The 17,847-nt window shown below is 49.2% G+C and overlaps 2 protein-coding genes across 5 annotated transcripts; one reads left to right on the top strand and one right to left on the bottom strand.

Annotated features, from left to right (window-relative positions):
- Positions 1–403: 403 nt before the first annotated feature.
- Positions 404–6,430, bottom strand: TMEM199 (transmembrane protein 199). Of its 2 annotated transcripts, none has more exons than XM_025361376.1 (6): positions 6,147–6,430; positions 5,042–5,115; positions 4,624–4,713; positions 3,525–3,567; positions 3,248–3,360; positions 404–2,939 (listed from the first exon to the last, which is right to left on the bottom strand). In XM_025361376.1, exons 1-6 carry the CDS (start codon positions 6,355–6,357, stop codon positions 2,844–2,846), a joined length of 627 nt encoding a protein of 208 aa, XP_025217161.1. In that variant the 5' UTR covers positions 6,358–6,430; the 3' UTR covers positions 404–2,843. The 2 variants fall into 2 exon arrangements, with proteins under 2 accessions (XP_025217161.1, XP_025217163.1); XM_025361378.1 differs by having other exon boundaries at positions 404–2,760.
- Positions 6,424–16,865, top strand: POLDIP2 (DNA polymerase delta interacting protein 2). 3 transcript variants are annotated; one of them, XM_025361369.1, is made up of 11 exons: positions 6,424–6,719; positions 8,106–8,187; positions 9,449–9,492; positions 10,188–10,284; positions 10,453–10,528; positions 10,744–10,851; positions 11,905–12,041; positions 12,896–12,922; positions 13,125–13,250; positions 14,520–14,599; positions 15,439–16,865. In XM_025361369.1, the coding sequence occupies exons 1-11, from the start codon at positions 6,559–6,561 to the stop codon at positions 15,551–15,553; spliced, it is 1,053 nt and encodes a 350-aa protein (XP_025217154.1). In that variant the 5' UTR covers positions 6,424–6,558; the 3' UTR covers positions 15,554–16,865. The 3 variants fall into 3 exon arrangements, with proteins under 3 accessions (XP_025217154.1, XP_025217153.1, XP_025217155.1); XM_025361368.1 differs by having other exon boundaries at positions 9,395–9,492; XM_025361370.1 differs by lacking the exons at positions 14,520–14,599; positions 15,439–16,865 and adding an exon at positions 13,484–13,494 and having other exon boundaries at positions 9,395–9,492; positions 13,125–13,238.
- The last annotated feature ends 982 nt before the right edge of the window (positions 16,866–17,847 follow it).

Genomic DNA, 17,847 nt, shown 5'->3' with positions numbered 1-17,847 from the left:
GATGCAGGTCCTATGCAGACTGGGGCCTAGCTCCTGCCACCCCACACCTGACCCCTTTGGGGCATATGCTCATGGTTGTGGCAGGAGGTACCTTCAGAAGGATGAGATGCGGGCAATGTTTTCCTTCACTCTTGCCAGTCCTGGTCCCCAGTTCTCACCAGCTGATGACCTCCTCCCTCCGAAGGGGCAGGCTCCTGTCTCCTGAGGTCTCTCCAGGCCATTACCTTGCTAACTGCTAAGTGAGGTAGGAAAGGAGAATGCTGCTCCTCATCTAGACTGCTGGAGTCACCTTCTTTATGGCTCAGGGCCACCTCTCCTGACCATCGACCACCTGGACAAATTAATCAGAACTATGGATGTGAAGAGGGAGTGGCATTAAAGTAATAAAGCAAAGACAGGAAGCTGGGGCTTATGTTGATTTAATTTTCACAAAGATCAGATTGGCTGCCCTCTGACGTGAGGCCGCAGAGACAACCTGACAGATCTGGGATGAGGCGGGTGCAGCAGCACTGGGTTTTGGTATCACCGTCATCTGTAATACCAACTAATCTCCAAATAAAACTCAAACTCTGTACCTTAATCTGGATTGTTGTGCTCCGCAAATGAACGGGGACGAGGGCCATTTGCCATGGAAATTTATCTCCATCACCTAATCCCTAAATAGGGCCAGGTTCCACACAGATTCTTGGTGGGAGGTATTACCCAGGCTTCTGCTGGGATTAGAGGAATAGTTAATTGAAGGGTTTGGGGCTCTGACTGACAAGACCCTGGGGGAGATGAGAGCCTCTGCTGGCAGCCCCTGCTCCTGGTCCCACTGAGTCTAAGACATTCCAGTTACCTCCACCTCCGGAGCTGCTCTGCTTCGGAGAGAAAACCATGGTGTTTGTGGTCTGCAATGGATTCAAATCCTGACTCTGCTATGTAACCGTGGCAACTCTGGAACTCTATGTGACTAAAAAATGGGGATACTTGTTTGCTCTCTGTTTGAGGTATAAGAAATAATGTAGGTAAAGGGCTTTACATGGTGTGTGACACATTGTAAAAACTCAGTAAATGCTAGTTTCCTCTCCAGACAGGCCCTAAGAAACTGGGAAGGCCCCAAACTTTTTGTTCTTCCCACCTCCTGCCAAGCAGTCCCTGGACTCAGAGTGCATTAGAGAAAGCATGGCATAGTGAGGCAGGAGTGGTTAGGAGATGAGAGAGCTCCCTTCTACATGCTGAAACTGGAGGACAGGGCATTTGGTTCTCCCCTCCCCCTGCCCCCTGCTTTTTTACTGAGACAAGGTCTCACTCTGTCATCCAGGCTAGAGTGCAATAGCATGATCTTGGATTACTCAGCTTACTGCAACCTCTGCCTCCCGGGTTCAAGGGATCCTCCCACCTTAGCCTCCTAAGTAGCTGGGACTACAGGCGTGTGCTACCATGTCAGCTAATGTTTGAATTTTTTTTGTAGAGATGGGCTTTCGCCATGTTGCCCAGGCTGGTCTCGAACTCCTGAGCTCAAGCAATCCTCCTACCTTGGTCTCCCAAAGTGCTGGGATTACAGGCACGTACCACTACGCCTGGCTAATTTTTTTGTATTTTTAGTAAAGATGGGGTTTTGCTATGTTGGCCATGCTGGTCTTGAACTCCCAACCTCAAGTGAGCCACCCGCCTCAGCCTCCCAAAATGCTAGGATTACAGGTGTTAGCCACCTCACCCGGCCCAGTGTAGCTTTTTAACACAAATTTTATACAGTTCAGGTTACTGGAAACACTGCAAAGTGCCACCTAGTTTGTCTTCTCACAGCTGACACTTCTTCCAACTAACAGAAACTGGCAAACATTGTAGAGGAAGTGTCCACCGAGCAAATGAGTATATAATTTATTAAAACAGAAAAGTGCTTTGGAAAAAAAAAAAGAGAGAGAACAGGAGTACATACAGTGAACCAAGAAGAGTGTACCATGAGGAGCAGACCCTGAACAGTTAGAACTATTGGAACTATGGAAATCACTGTGCTTTGTGTTGTCACAGGAGTTAAAATAGAAATACCCTGGATACAATAAATATTTACTGGATAAATAACTAAGCCTGATACCCTTTTCAGTGCGTTATACGGACCCTATCATCACACCACTAATCTAAGTTCTCAGAAGTTAAACATTACAAGACTTCAGGACAACATAGGCGACTTCGGCTCCATTTAACAGAGGAAGGACCATAGCTGGTCATTTGATATCTACGAGTCTGTCTTATCTTCTGGAAAAGCCGCCTAATACCATTTCCTTTAGGAAAAAGGTAGCTGCCTTGCTTCCAGTTCTACCATCCTACAGCAACCCATCTTTCTCTTATTTGATGTCTCTGATCAGCTCCTCTTCCAACACAAACTGGAGAAAGGGGATCCTTTCTGTTTTCTTGGAGGCTTCTGAACTCAATTACAGGTCTGCATTAAAAATGTCTGGAGAAAGCTGGTGATCAGTTTGTACATATGAACAAGTTCAAGGCAGTATGGCCTACTTCTGGGAAGGCCTGGATTCCATTTGCTCCTGAAGGAAAAACCCTAGTCCCAGCAGTGTCTAGAATGGACTGGAGAAGGCAGATGGGTACCGGATTCAGGAAGATGTACTAATAGACCAAGACCAGTTCTTTCCATTTTAAAGATGTGTTATCTCAATCTCCTCCAATGCTCCCTTTGGAAATTCACAGAACATAGGGCTCCCCACAGAAACAGCAGCTGGCCTGGGCTGGTCTTCTGACTAACTGGAGCTGAATACAAAAAGTCTGATGGGTTGACTGAGTCAGTGACTGGCAATTGGACCCTGAAGCCCCCAAAGTCTTCTCTAGACTTGAAGATGAAGCACCAGTTACAGTTCTCCCAGCTCGCCTTCCATTGCCCGCACCATGACATACAGCTCAGCCAGACCCACCACTGAGGCGACGATCAATGCAGCTAGCACCCGCTGGAGATGGGGAGAACCAGGCTTAAGGGATGCAGGCCAACACCCAGCTCTGTACCCAAGCACCCTGAATGAGGATGGAGAGCCCCCAATCCCCTTCTAAGTTGAGGGAGGGGAAGAAAAGAGAATGTGGCTTCTCCTGGGTTTATTACCTAATCCCCTGTGACTGCTGGAAAGCTCTAATGCTCCCCTTGTTCATGGCATAAATATCTGTTCAATTCCTAACCTGTGCAAGGCACTTTCACATACATCCTCCCTTACCCACTAACACCCCTACCTGGGGCACCCTGCCCTGCCAAGTGCCTACTCACCGAGGCCATTTCTGTGAAGATATATTGGCTTCCAAGGTAAGTGCAGACGAAGGCAGCTACCACCGTGACAATGAAATTGAAGATGGTGATGACTAGAGCCTTCAATGATCTCACTTTGGGGAGGAGCCAGAGAGGGAACCTTTAGTTCAACATTCTCTAGGAGGCGCTCTTATCTCATGGCTGCCTCCCCCACCAACTGGGTTCCAGTCAAACAAGCCTGAGTGTCATGACCCATCTCAGGAAGAGGCTTTAGAAGCCTGATCTCCTAGTACCTCACCTTGCTTTCCCAGGTCGCTCAGAGTCCCACCATGCCTTGAATCCTGGGAAAAAGACAAAGCAGATGATTCAGAATAGAAGCAGCTCAGAGAGCATCCATTGTCAGTCTGGGCTCAGCCCTCTCTATTCCCCAACACATTAACTGCCTTCTCCAGGGATTTTTTTGTCTGGAACAACTTTGACTCTTTTCTGGACCACAGAGCAAGCATTTTGGAGAGAGGACACAGGCTGCCAGTACCCATCCACTCTTCTGTTTCAGGGTAGGAGCGTGCCATAGAATAGTAGGGAGCCTTGTCAGAAGACAGGCTCCAATGGCTGGGCACAGTGGCTCACCTTGTAATCCCAGCACTTTGGGAGGCCAAGGCAGGAGGATCACCTGAGTTTGGGAGTTCAAGACCAGCCTGGCCAACGTGGTCTCTACTAAAAGAGACCTCACTTAAACCTCGGAGGCGGAGGCTGCAGTGAGCAGAGATCCTGCCACTGCCCTCCAGCCTGGGGGACAGAGCGAGACTCCATCTCAAAAAAAAAAAAAAAAAAGAAAAAGAAAAAGAAAAAAAGCCTCCAAGACTCATTCTCCCCCCCCCTTTTATTTTGAGACGGAGTCTTGCTCTTGTTGCTCAGGCTGGAGTGCAATGGTGCAGTGTTGGCTCACCGCAACCTCCGCCTCTTGGGTTCAAGTGATTCTCTTGCCTCAGCCTCCCAAGTAGCTGGGATTACAGGTGCTCGCCACCATGCCAGGCTAATTTTTGTATTTTTAGTAAAGACGGGGTTTCACCATGTTGGCCAGGCTGGTCGCAAATCCCGACCTCAAGTGATCCAAGCACCTCAGCCTCCCAAAGTGCTAGGATTACAGGCGTGAGCCACCGCACCCAGCTAACTCACTCCCACTTCTACGATGTTTAAAAATTGGTCACCATCTCAGCCCAGAGTCTCAGTGAATGAGATGGGAATTGCGTTAAGTTTGTATGCAGAGTTCCTATGGTCCCTGAACAGTATAGAAACCAAGTGTCCATGTTTCTTCTAAACTCCATACCTTCTTGCAGTGCAGGGCCCTACTCTGAGGGGCTACCTAGTCCATGTACTGAAGAGCAGGCCCTTACCTGACAAGTGACGTTGCGGGTGATCCGCTTATATTCCTCATTGGCCAGCTGTATCTTAATCTTCTCCAGCCGGGCAACTAGTTCTGGGTTCTGAAGCAGAAAAATCAAATAAGAAGAATGATATTCCCAGCTTGTTAGAAAGCACATCACCATCATTGGTTCCAGGGGAAAAGCACTGCTAAAGGTATCAGGAGACCCACATACTAGTTAGTTGTAAACTCCAATGTTTTGAAACTTTTTTTTTTTTTTAATCTCAATTTTCCAAACAGTTGATAGGGAGGACAATAACTGGTTCCCCCAGATCCCAAAGATTTCAAAAACAAATTTTCAAGCCTAAAAGTTGATTTATAAGTTCAGTGTATCATGGATAAGCCCAACTCAGTCAATAACCACTCCCACAAACGTATCCCTTACGTACCCGTGGAGGCTTCACAACCTCTGGGAGATAGATTTCACTGCCTTCTAGGAGCTCATGGAGGTATAGTTTGGAATCTGAGAAGAAAAGGTTTCACAAACGCAATGATCCACAGAGCTAAGATTGAAGGGTTAAGATCAAGAGGGGTCTAGCCCTTCTTTCTACCAAAATAAAACAGGGCCATCTCTACATTAATCCATTTCCAGGATCATTTTCAATTGAAAAGAATTTTGGATAATTCCATATGGGTATCTCCCAGTGCTGCACAGCTGACTTTAGCTGTCAGCTCTCAATTATCCTGCCAGTGTTACAACTAACATGTAAGCCATTTATTTCTGCCTTTGGGTTAGATCATTTCTGTGGCCACAATAGCTCTTCTCTAAATAGGTTTAGCTCATAGTGATGCTAAATGCTCAGAGGACACTAATACTAGGCAATCTCTTTCTAAGGTCCTTTCTAGTTATAATAATTGAGCAGTCTACCCTTTGCACTTCTGGCTAGTCTATGCTACTTCTGGCAAAATAACTTATGTGCTAGTTTGCCCTATTCCTTCCCTTTACATATAAGGGAACTGAGGCCCAGCGAGGAGAAATGACTCCTTCAGAGGATTAGTGATAGAGCTAGGACCGGAACTCGCATGCTACTCCCAGGCCAGATCTTTCAACACAGCTTCTGTCATCCTATATCAAAAACAAAACAAAACAAAGTATCAGATTTCACCACCCTTGCTTCTGAGGTGGAAAGAAATCCGGATTCCTAAAGTGTAGAAGTGTAAGCTGATTCCTAAAGTGTAGAAAAACGAAGAGACAGAACCTGTGATACTTGTATTTAGTAAAAACCTAGACTTTCTCAAGGGTGAATTGGGCCTACGTGTTCCTGGAAGTGAAGAGGGGGCTCTCAAAAGAGCAAAAAACTGCACAAGCAAATTTGTCATCCACGAGAAATTCCCATGGCAGTTAAGAAAGTGGGTGGCCCTGGGATTTATGGGGTGACTCTTTGCTTGTCTAGATGAGTGCTCCGTAGAAGAAAGGGAATGATGTGAAAAGATCTCAGGAGGGAATCGATCTGGAAACAAGGAGGCGACCCCGGACTGGAGACTGGGGCTCACCTCTTTCTCTTAAGTGATGGTGCAGATCCCGGATGAGACGGAAAGAAACCAAGCGTTGGGGGCCACTGGAGCTATCACCGCCCGTGTGCTTCTTTCCCAGCGCGGCCTCAAGCTCGGCTCGCAGCTTTCGGGGTAGCTGCTCTGGCTCCAGCTCCCCGCCGGGGCCCAAAGCACGCACCAATCGCTCGCCCGCAAGCAAAGAGGACGCCATATCTAGCCGACACTCCGGTCAGGTGACCCCAACCCAGACTTCCGCCCGCCGCGCGCCGGAAGTAGCTCTGAGCTCCGGGGTGGGACCAGGAGGGCCAAGAGGGCCGGGACGCCGCGCGGGGCAGTGTGGGACGGGGGCGGAACGCCGCCCGGCCGCCGGTCAGGCTCTGTGTCAGCAGCCGGGCGGGCGCTCGGGCGGGACATGGCAACCTGTGCAGCCCGGCGGGCCCTGGCCGTGGGAAGCCGCTGGTGGTCCCGGTCGCTGACTGGGGCCCGGTGGCCGAGGCCGCTCTGTGCGGCGGCTGGAGCTGGGGCCTTCTCGCCAGCGGCGACCACGACGACGCGGAGGCACCTCTCGTCCCGGTGAGGGACGGAGCCAGGAGGCGCGAGGACTGGGCCTGGAGCCCAAGGAGCGTGTTCCTGGCCAGTGCGGAGGCCAGGGGCCCGGGCCTGCTGAGGGTGACTGGAGTTTGACCCGGGAGAGGGTCCCGAGCAGGGAGCCGACCTGCGCTGTCTGGGACATGTGCCAGGAGCAGGGAAGCCAGCGCGGCCCAGAGCCCTGGTTGTACAGGGCTGGACCTGAGGGGGAACAGTTTACCCTCCCCGAGTGAATCCTACTTCCCCGGCTGGGGTCCCCAGCACCGCTGTCAGAGGGCACCTTTTTAATTCAGCCCTAGGGCTTTGGCTTGAACCCTCAGCCTTTGGATTCGGATAAAGTCTCCCTCAGAAAGATGCTAGAGGTGGGAAACGAGACTCTTGGGTGTGGACCCTCGTAGGCCCCAGGTTTCCAAGTGACTCTGGGGAGATCGATTTTCTATATGTGACTCGGGGAAGGGGGTTTGAGGCCAGGGGGGTGGTGTGGAAACTCTCCGCGGATGGGATTGGCGGATCAAACGGGCTGGTGGATCAGTGGGAGGAAGCATAAAGTTCACATCTTCAAAACAGTAAAAACAGCCTTTATTTGAAGGGCCCCTAGAAAGTGCAGCCCTGTTCAGAGTGGTGACTGACGGTGCTGACCTTTTAGTAGCTGATATTAGACACTGACACTGGGGAGAAATGATAGCTATTTGCAATTTAAGACCCCTGTGAGAGTATGAACAAAAACGATATTGAGAGACGCTAGATGCAGTAGGAAATCTAGAGATGTTTAAGCTTTTCAAGGGCAATATAAGGGCTACAGGTTAGAGGGGGAGATGGACACCTCTTCTACACTAGGCTCTGAGGGGGCAGTACCAGCTAATCAGACTCAGGCATTGCTCCCAGGGAATTTACAGTATTTAATAAAGATAAGACATGAACACAACTGAAATGTAAAGTGGGCAGGATATTGCTTGATGACTTGTGATTTAGAAAATGTAAGAAAAGAAGAAAAAAAGATATACCCCTTCTTAAAAAATTGAAAAAGTGAGCAAGACAGTTAAAGTGCTGTGGGAGGTCAGGAGCGTGGGTTAGGGAAGAAACAAGGGCAGGGGTACGTTTGAGCAGAGTGTGAGGGCATGATATGACGAATGCCCCGTGAAGAGAGAAGACAGTAATATGGGAGCGGTCACATCTAACACTGGGAGACTGGGGAGGTTTTCACCAAAGAGGAGTAAAGCCTTTCCTGCTCCAGCTGGCCCCACTACCCCAAACCCTTCTCTGCTGTCATCACCGTGGCCCCTCAGTATCCTAGGAGCTTTTTCTGGTGGATGAGTACCATTACCTTCTCAGCTTTGTTCTTCTCAACTTGTTCTTTTCCTTCCTACTCAGAAATCGACCAGAGGGCAAAGTGTTGGAGACAGTTGGTGTGTTTGAGGTGCCAAAACAGAATGGAAAATATGAGACTGGGCAGGTGAGTATTGGGCTGGGTCATCTTTCATTTTCATAGAGTGCTCTGCTTCTGAAAGAAGTCAGATTAGGTCACAGGCCTGCATGGTATGGTTTTCCATTCATTCCTCCTTGATGTTTGGTGCCAGACCAGAATCAAATTTTTATTTATTTTTTATTTTATTTTTTATTTTTTTTTTGTGAGACAGAGTTTCGGTCTCGTTGCCCAGGCTGAAGTGCAATGGCGTGGTCTCGGCTTACTGCAACCCTCACCTCCCAGGTTCAAGTGATTCTCCTGCCTCAGCCTCCCAAGTAGCTGGGATTACAGGCATGCGCCACCACGCCCGGCTAATTTTGTATTTTTAGTGGAGATGGGTTTACTCTATGTTGGTCAGGCTGGTCTGGAGCTCCCGACCTCAGGTGATCCTCCTGCGTTGGCCTCCCAAAGTCCTGGGGATTACAGGCGTGAGCCACCGCACCTAGCCCAGAATCAAAGTTTTATAGATATGGTTTCTGTTCTCCTAGATTTGAATGCACTTAATGTGTCAGTGGGTTCTCTTTCCAAGTTAGTGTGGACAGGGATGGTGTGGACTATAGTGAGGTTTAGACAAGTTACTGAAGATTTCTCTAACATAGTGGATGGTGGGAAGCCAGTGGAGGGAGCTTTCAGAAAAGTAAACCTTTGATGCTTTGCTGCAGTAAAATTGACTTTAGTGTGGTAAACTCTGGATGTGTGGTTCTTTTTCTATATCAGCTTTGTTCTGGGTCCACTGGGATAGATTTAGGCCCTTCTAGGATATCATAAGTTAAGGAAGACTTTTTGTTTGTTCAACATTTCATTTTTCTGTGTGCCTACAATAGACCAGGCATTGTGCATTAGGGTTAAATCAGAAAGCAAAGTAGACATGATTCCTACCATTGTGGAGTTTCTAGTCTAGAAAAGAATGAATGATTTGCAAATGGCCAATAGCTGTACATTGTGCTAAGTGGAAGGGAGGTCAGGGAAGGCTTCTTGGAGGCCTAAGCTTTTACCTAAAGGATGAGTAGAGTCAGCCAGGTAAAGAAGAAATAAGAGTGTTCCAGCCATTGGTCTGGTTGATCACAGACTTCAAGGGAAAAGGTAGCAAGACCTTGTGCTGGAGTTGCCTCCACCTGTGCTGCTTTGTGGTCTGGGGCCCACCTGGATGGATTTGCTGGACTACAGACTCACTGAGGCCCCTCTTTCCTCCCAGCTTTTCCTTCATAGCATTTTTGGCTACCGAGGTGTTGTCCTGTTTCCCTGGCAGGCCAGACTGTATGACCGGGATGTGGCTTCTGCAGCTCCAGAAAAGTATGTTTCCCTGTGGTTGTGCCTCACAGTGTCCTCAGGAGGAGATGGCAGACATATGTAATGGGGGTACCAGGGGTGACGACAGCATCCTCCTGGGCCTTGGAAACATCCCCAGAGTACTTCTCTGGGACTAAGACCCATGGAGACAAAAGTGCTGAGTGCCAGGGATAGTCTCAGTCAGAGAGTCCCTTTAGGCCTCCCCAGAATGCTTTCCTAAGCCACTCCTAATTTTCATTATGAGTACCACAGAGGGCATTTGGGGGACAAGTCTTCTTGATTTGTTGATGTTCAGCTGGAGTCTTTCCCTCAATCTCACATCATCCCTAGAATACATTAAAACAGAAAAAGTTCAGCTCCATTAAGTGATCACAGACATAGGGGATATAAGAAGACAAGAGTACTCTGGGCCCTGGGGACTGAGGTGGCAATTTGATTTTCTCAACATGGCCCCCTTCTTTTAAGAAGTATCCACACAGTCAGATGATGGCTCCATACCATGGTCTTCCATGCTGTATTATTTGCCCCAACTGAGGAGCAGCTGAGCTGAGGTGCTGCAGAATGGGTGTCCAGCTGGTGCTAAAAAGCCCCTTCAGATCAGGGACCAGCCTGTTTAGGTCAGGAGGGGTAGGGAGCTGAATCAGGTGCAGCTTCCATTTCTCGTGCGGTGATCTTGGCCTCCTTCTCCCATCCCATAGAGCAGAGAACCCTGCTGGCCATGGCTCCAAGGAGGTGAAAGGCAAAACTCACACTTACTATCAGGTGCTGATTGATGCCCGTGACTGCCCACATATAGTAAGTAAGCAAAATGGCTGGGCCTGGGGGTCCTCTCCATGGAAAGTCCTGCATCCCAATGGGGACAAAGGGAGGGAAAGGGGTCAAACAGAGCCCAGGTCAGTCCTGGTCCCCAAGGCCTTGGACTGCACAGTGGCAAACAAAGCCCTGATTCACTTCTTGCCTCAGTCTCAGAGATCTCAGACAGAAGCTGTGACCTTCTTGGCTAACCATGATGACAGCCGGGCCCTCTATGCCATCCCAGGTGAGTAGTTAGCATTTGAATGGTGCCTGTCAAGGAGTCTGGTGTGTCTCAGGGAGAGGATCCTGATGTCCTGTCATCCACTGGGAGGGATTATGATGCCAGGGTATGATACCAGGGTTATCCCATACTGGGACAAGGCCAGTTAATGTCTCTTCTCAACCCCATTTCTCTCCTCTCCTGTGTGAGTTTCACTGTGTTCTGCATCTCTGTGCCAGGCTTGGACTATGTCAGCCATGAAGACATCCTCCCCTACACCTCCACTGATCAGGTTCCCATCCAACATGAACTCTTTGAAAGATTTCTTCTGTATGACCAGACAAAAGGTAATCTCTCTCAAGAAGGGGAGGTGGAATGGGAGGGCCTTTTCATCAAAGAATATCATAGAAATAATTCCAGGGCTGGGCGCAGTGGCTCACGCCTGTAATCTCAGCACTTTGGGAGGCCCAGGCAGGTAGATCATCTGAGGTCAGGAGTTCGAGACTGGCCTGGCTAACCTGGTGAAACCCTGTCTCTACTAAAAATACAAAAATTAGCTGGGCGTGGTGGTGGGCGCCTATAATCCCAGCTACTTGGGAGGCTGAGGCAGGAGAATCACTTGAACTCAGGAGGCAGAGGTTGCAGTGAGCCAAGATCACACCATTGCATTCCAGCCTGGATGACAAAGCGAGACTCCATCTCAGATTTAAAAAAAAAAAAAAAAATGGGCCAGGTGCTGTGGCTCACGCCTGTAATTTCAGCACTTTGGGAGGCTGATGTGGGCGGGTCAGTAGGTCAAGAGATCGAGACCATCCTGGCCAATTTGGTGAAACCCTGTCTCTACTAAAAATATAAAAATTAGCTGGGTGTGGTGGCGTGCATCTGTGGTCTCAGCTACTTGGAAGGCTGAGGCTGGAGAATTGCTTGAACCCAGGAGGCGGAGGTTGCAGTGAGCCAAGATCGCGCCTCTGCACTCCAGCCTGGCGACAGAGCAAGACTCCATCTCAAAAAGAAAAGAAAAGAAGTAATTCCAAAGCTCTATTTTCACAACCCTTTTCAACCCCCTGTTAGACCTGTCATGCCTCATAGGTGTCATACCTGACAGATGGCAGTTATTTTCTTACAGATATGGAAACTGAGGATCAGGGATGATGACAAGGGACTCAAGGTTGTTAGTAGCAGAGTGAGGGCTGAAAACCAGGGCTCTTAACTCCCAGGAGCTAGGTACACTAGCTCCTCGGGGCTTATTCTTGGTAGCAGTCCTGTGCCTTCTTCCAGCCTGTACTTTTGCTTCATGTATGAGCATCCTGTTTGCCTGGGCCACCACTAGGAAGGGTTTTCTAGGAGGGGCAATCGCATTGGACTGTTGGCTTGGACTAACCAGTTGTATCTTGCCCCAGCACCTCCTTTTGTGGCTCGGGAGACACTAAGGGCCTGGCAAGAGAAGAATCATCCGTGGCTGGAGCTCTCTGATGTTCATCGGGAAACAACTGAGAACATACGTGTCACTGTCATCCCCTTCTACATGGGCATGAGGGTATGTGGCCAGCCTGGACCCCTTCTAGCAGGGGTAGGCCTCAAGGTATATGGTGTCCTTAAGGTGACTGCTGGGGGAGGGGAGTCTAAATATAAACCATGTCCCTATGGTTCTGCTCCCAAGTGGTGGGGTTGAGTAGCCTCTAGACAGTGGCTGACACCAAGACCTAGAGCAGGCAGGGAAACCCATAGGTCCCAGGAAGGAATCCTTTATCCTGTCTCTTCCCTCTTGCTCAAAGGGAGCCATGTTTATGAAGAATATACACATAATTATTTAAAGCAGTGTAGGCATAACACTTTACACATTATAGACACTTAAACATTGCCTGGCTGTAAGCATGTGCAGTGGTAGGGGCCGCCCAACTCCACAGACAGAAGCTATAGGTCAGAGAAGTGTGATAGTCATTGCATGTTTGGATACAAATATAAATGAAACACCGTCCCTGTCTTTCAGGACCTCATAGTAGTGGAGGAGGCCAACTTAAAGTATTATAGTAAGGGACAGTAATGGGAGACAGGAGGAGGACAGGGGCCCAGGGCAGCAAGGATAGGGGGCAGGGCTGGCCAGGAGGACAGTGAAAAAGGTAAGAGTCCTGTAGCTGATTTCTGTTGGCATCCAGCTCTGTTGGCGATCTTGAAGGGATGAAGAGTGGGGAGGCCAGGAGTGGATACAGGGATGTTGCCTCCCTGTGGGTTTGTAGGCCATGGTTCAGCTATCATCCTTATCTCACAGATACTCTCAATTTGGTCTGTCTGCAACCTTCCTGGAATACATCAACTGCATTGGAGAGATGTTGATTGGAACACACTTGGTCTTGCCCTGTGGGACTTAAATTCTTTTTATTTTCTCCCTAGGAAGCCCAGAATTCCCACGTGTACTGGGTGAGTGGCGCTGTCTGGGAGAAGGGGAGCTTGTGGGGTGTGCCTGGGGGTCAGGGTGGAGGTAGGGGAGCTCACCTTCTGGCGGGAGCGGAACCTGTGCAGTGCATGTGTCAGCTTTGTTGACTTTTGCTTTGCACAGAATTCTGAGGAGGGTTACCCAAAGTTTATTTTTTTTAAACTCCCTCTCCCACATCCCCTTCAGTGGCGCTACTGTATCCGTTTGGAGAACCTTGACAGTGACGTGGTACAGCTCCGGGAGCGGCACTGGAGGATATTCAGTCTCTCCGGCACCTTGGAGACAGTGCGAGGCCGAGGGGTAGTGGGCAGGGTGAGCATCCCTGGTCTAGTAATTCTGGTCCTGTGCAGCAAGCCTGGGGGCTTAGTGCAAGGCTTCCTTCTCCTTTGTGGTTATAGACAGAGGCTCACTTTGTGAACACATTGTGTTGTTTTGCGTTAGAAATCTTAAAACAACCCCATGAGATAGGTTTTTAATAACCCATTTCATAGATGAAGAGAGTGAGACTGAGATGTTAAATAACTAGCCCATGGTCCCATAACTAGTAGTGGCAGGGCCTGGATTTAAACCTAAGTGAGTCTGAAGTCAAAACTTGTGTAGTTTTTAAAACTGGTGTAGTGTCTTTTAAAAACCGAAATTTGAAAGTTGTTAGGTGGGGCACGCACCCCCACCACTCGCTGTGATCTTGCCTCTTTGCCCCTTTACGTGTTTACATCCTCTGCTGGTCCTTGAAGAGATCTGATTTTATAATCCTTGCCTACCCAACCCTGTCTCCTGAGAAATAAAGTCACAAGCAGTACTGGTGTCAGGGGCGACATTCAACAAGCATTTATCAAATTCAGCGGGGACTGGCGAGGCAGGTGGTAAAGTGAATAAGAACAGGGCTTTAGATTTAGCTAGTGACTTCAAATTCCAGCTGAGTTATATATTCACTGCATAACTTTGAGCAAGTTATTTAACCAAAATCTTAGTTCCTTACTGCTAAAATGTGGATCACACCAATTACCTCATGATCACTAGGAGAATTAAAGCAGCAGAGGTTTGCAGAGTACCTGCTGTGGTGCCTGGCACTTAGCACGCATGAATGGACACTGGAGGGGATATCTCCACAGTAGGTCCTTCGTTTTTAGAGACAGGGTCTCACTGTGTCACCCAGGCTGGAGTGCAGCGGTGTGACCATAGTTTACTTTCCTGGACTCAAGCAATCCTCTGCTTCAGCTTCTTGAGTAGCAAGACTACAGGCACACACCACTATGCCTGGTTAATTAAAAACTTTTTTTTTTGTGGAGATGGGGTGTCACTGTGTTCCCCAGGCTGCAGAGGAGGTCCTTTGCCCAGTGCCCTCGGACATTCAGTCTGAGATATCTTTCCCAGAGCCAGCATAAGAGGCCCAGGCCAAATGGTCATGCTGTGGGAGGAGGTACTAGCAGGCAGCGTTATCATGTTGTGGGATGCCTGCTATGGCAGTGGCTGGGCGGGGGACATTCAGTCTTGATGAACTGGCAGTCAGCATGTAACCCTGGGGTACAGGAAACATGTCCCTGGGGCTTGGCCTGACCCATTTTGCCTAAACCCTTACAGGAACCTGTGTTATCCAAGGAGCAGCCCGCGTTCCAGTATAGCAGCCACGTCTCGCTGCAGGCTTCCAGTGGGCACATGTGGTGAGTGAGTGTGCACAGCAGTAGGGACCACCCAGCTCCACAAACAGAAGCTGTAGGTCAAAACAGTGAGAGCTTAGAGCTTGCCATTAACTCTAGGCCAAGTTACATTCTTGGAGGGAGCCTTATCTGCTATTTATTGTTGTGTGGGACTTGTCTGATTTTCTCTTACTGCCTGTTTGCCAGTTCCCTATGATTTGTGGACTGAGGTCTTAGGCCAAAGAGGTCTGGTGATTTGATGCTGCAGAGTTTCTCATATAATTGGGTTTTTTCCCTTTGTGTTTCACTCCTTAGCCTGAAAATGCAGTTGGGTAGCTTATGCAGTATGTATCTAAAGGCCAGAATCTGGACACTTTTTTTTTTTTGGAGACGGAGTTTCGCTTGTTGCCCAGGCTGGAGTGCAACGGCGCAATCTCGGCCCACTGCAACCTCCACCTCCCGGGTTCAAGCCATTCTCCTGCCTTAGCCACCCAAGTAGCTGGGATTACAGGCATGCGCCACCACGTCCGGCTAATTTTGTATTTTTAGTAGAGACGGGGTTTCTCCATGTTGGTCAGACTGGTCTCGAACTCCTGACCTCAGGTGACCTCAGGTGATCTGCCAGGATAAGCCTCCCAAAATGCTGGGATTATAGGCATGAACCACTGCAGCTGTTTTTCTTTTCATGGATAACCATGAGGGGCTCTTGGGTCTCTGGACGAGTCATCCTGTCATGAGCTAGACAGAAGAGAGCTCAGGCTCACACGTCCTCTGTGGCTGGCAGCTGAGGGCATGGGGCCATCCAGATCCTTAGGAGACCTCAGCCCTGGCTCCTTCTAAACCAGCTTCTCTCTGACCTGCAGGGGTACATTCCGCTTTGAAAGACCTGATGGCTCCCACTTTGATGTTCGGATCCCTCCCTTCTCCCTGGAAAGCAATAAAGATGAGAAGACACCACCCTCAGGCCTTCACTGGTAAGGCCAGCTGAGGCCCCAAGTGCTTCCTTGGTCACCAGGAAGAACAACTGTCATCCCACAATTGCTGCAGAACTCTTCTCTCCCCATCATGGGCCACAGTGGGTCTCTTAATTTGATTGTGGGGTTCTTTTTGTGGTGAGGGTGGTATAACTTTTCTTCAGAAGACCCATGTGGGACACCTCCAAGGCTGGCCTCCTCATAAGCCCTGCCTATACCATGTTCCAGTAAACCTCTCCACCTAGGAACTGTTCAGCTGCCACAGGCCTGGAGGAGTTTCCTGGCCTGTCACGTGAGGTTTGATCAGTAAACCAGTGCACGCTTGGCCACCCTTGCCATTTCTGCTCCCAGAGTCTCAGACTTCCCTTCTGACCCAGTGTGTGCCCTTGATTGCTTTCTCTGCTGCCCTTTGAGGGAGCTGCCCCCCGGTAGGGCATGTGCCTGTTTCCCTCTCAGCCTGGAGGCTGGCTGGACATCTCCTACGGTCAATGTGCCTCTCAGCTAGTTGGCAGGGTTGCTGGACTGGACTCTTGTTCACTTTACCTTTTGCCAAATGCAGAGACGGAGACCAGTGTCAGAGTCAGAGTGGCCTGGCTCTTAGCACTGACCAACCATTGCCATTTCTGGCCTCGCTAGGCCCAGGAGAGGAGGGAGGCAAGCCAGTCGGGTTTCCTGGAACAATGGGTGCGCCAGCCCTGAGCATGACTCTGCCAAGCATCCAGACCACAAATGCAGGAATTTGGCCGAGGAGCAGCTTTAGGTATGGATGACGACTAAGCCAAGCTACTTCCTGAGCTTCTCTCAGATTTCCAAGAGCCAGAGATGAATTGTGCTGCAACTTGCCCCAATTCTTAGGATTTCTTCTCCTCCGCCACTGCAGTGATTGTTAGAGGTCATTTTCTTGAATTAATATTAAATCACAGTTCCAGCCCTTGTTAGTGTTGTCCTTAGTCCTCCAGGGGGAGCCAGGGTTGCAGGGCAACAGTACAGTCGCGCTTATGACCTAGCTAGAACACAAGGTCAGGTGATAATGGAAACACAGGAACTCAGCCCATGGCCGCAAGCTGGCCAAGGCCTGCTCACTGTAAACATGGCTCTGTACCATTGAGTTTAGCACAATTTTATTAGAAATTAGTGTTTGCTTCCATCACTAATGCTGAGCAACCAAATATTACAGTTATGTGATAAGGAAAAATTCTCTCCTGCCCAGGACCTGCACCATCCTTTAGGCCAACCTTGGTCACATACCAAATTCAATAAAATCCAATACTGGTCTGTGTTGTTAACAGCAGGCTGCCAGGTTTCTCAGAAACTGACAAGAAAGTCTGACCTTCATCCATACTTTTTTGTTTACTTACCCTTGGGCTGCTTGGAGTTGAAAAATGCACACAGCCAAGAGTTGCTTTCTGAATAGGGCTGGAAACTTTCAAAGAAAACCCCCAAACTTTTAAGCCACAAAGTCTGATTTAAGAAGCTAAGATCATGTCAGTGAGTTCAATGTTAGTATTTTCCTTAAGACCAAGGAGATATTTTCAGTCAGAGAAGATAAATGCCCAGTCCCAGACTACTGTGCTTTCTCGGCAAGAAAGACCGAGACACTGAGGATGTGAACGTCAAAGCAGTAAGCAGGGACTAAAGGGGATGGGGAGGTCAAAAGGCAAGCATCAAAACACCTCAGTGGGGAGCTGGGAATTTGAGTATTAAAGGACCTCAAGAGGGCAGCTGAGAAAATAGGCCAGTGGTCTCAGGCCGACGCATTCCAGTCTCTGTGGGAAAGTCACAAAGCCAAAGCCCGAATTTGGCCAAAGAAATGGATTTATTGGCCGGGCGCGGTGGCTCAAGCCTGTAATCCCAGCACTTTGGGAGGCCGAGGCGGGCGGATCACGAGGTCAGGAGATCGAGACCATCCTGGCTAACATGGTGAAACCCCGTCTCTACTAAAAATACAAAAAACTAGCCGGGCGTGGTGGCGGGCGCCTGTAGTCCCAGCTACTCGGAGGCTGAGGCAGGAGAATGGCCTGAACCTGGGAGGCGGAGCTTGCAGTGAGCCAAGATTGCACCACTGCACTCCAGCCTGGGTGACACAGCGCGAGACTCCGTCTCAAAAAAAAAAAAGAAATGGATTTGTCTTTATCTTGTTAACCTCAATGAGGGCTGGAAGAACTAGTAGCTGACCACCAAGGTACCTGACCTGAGAGTCTTAGTGCTATTTATACATTCAAGACTGTGACTAACATAAAATGCCTAATTAGAAAGTCACATTTCCCCTGTCCCGCCGTCATGTCACTTCAGGTCCTT

This window comes from Theropithecus gelada, chromosome 16, assembly GCF_003255815.1.
Source record: "Theropithecus gelada isolate Dixy chromosome 16, Tgel_1.0, whole genome shotgun sequence".
NCBI classification, from domain to species: Eukaryota; Metazoa; Chordata; class Mammalia; order Primates; family Cercopithecidae; genus Theropithecus; species Theropithecus gelada.
Note: the sequence above shows the minus strand (reverse complement) of the source record. Positions and strands in the feature narration are given on the sequence as shown.

What these genes read in the sequence shown, in the direction of transcription:
- POLDIP2 (XM_025361368.1), top strand. Translation starts at nt 6,559, where the DNA reads ATGGCAACCTGTGCAGCCCGGCGGGCCCTGGCCGTGGGAAGCCGCTGG. An exon ending in GGCCCTCTATGCCATCCCAG is followed by an intron (nt 10,529 to 10,743) that starts GTGAGTAGTTAG and finishes TCTCTGTGCCAG; the next exon opens with GCTTGGACTATGTCAGCCAT. An exon ending in GCTTCCAGTGGGCACATGTG is followed by an intron (nt 14,600 to 15,438) that starts GTGAGTGAGTGT and finishes TCTGACCTGCAG; the next exon opens with GGGTACATTCCGCTTTGAAA.
- TMEM199 (XM_025361376.1), bottom strand. Translation starts at nt 6,357, where the DNA reads ATGGCGTCCTCTTTGCTTGCGGGCGAGCGATTGGTGCGTGCTTTGGGC. An exon ending in CCCGCAACGTCACTTGTCAG is followed by an intron (nt 3,568 to 4,623) that starts GTAAGGGCCTGC and finishes TCTTTTTCCCAG; the next exon opens with GATTCAAGGCATGGTGGGAC. An exon ending in GAGCGACCTGGGAAAGCAAG is followed by an intron (nt 3,361 to 3,524) that starts GTGAGGTACTAG and finishes TCCTCCCCAAAG; the next exon opens with TGAGATCATTGAAGGCTCTA.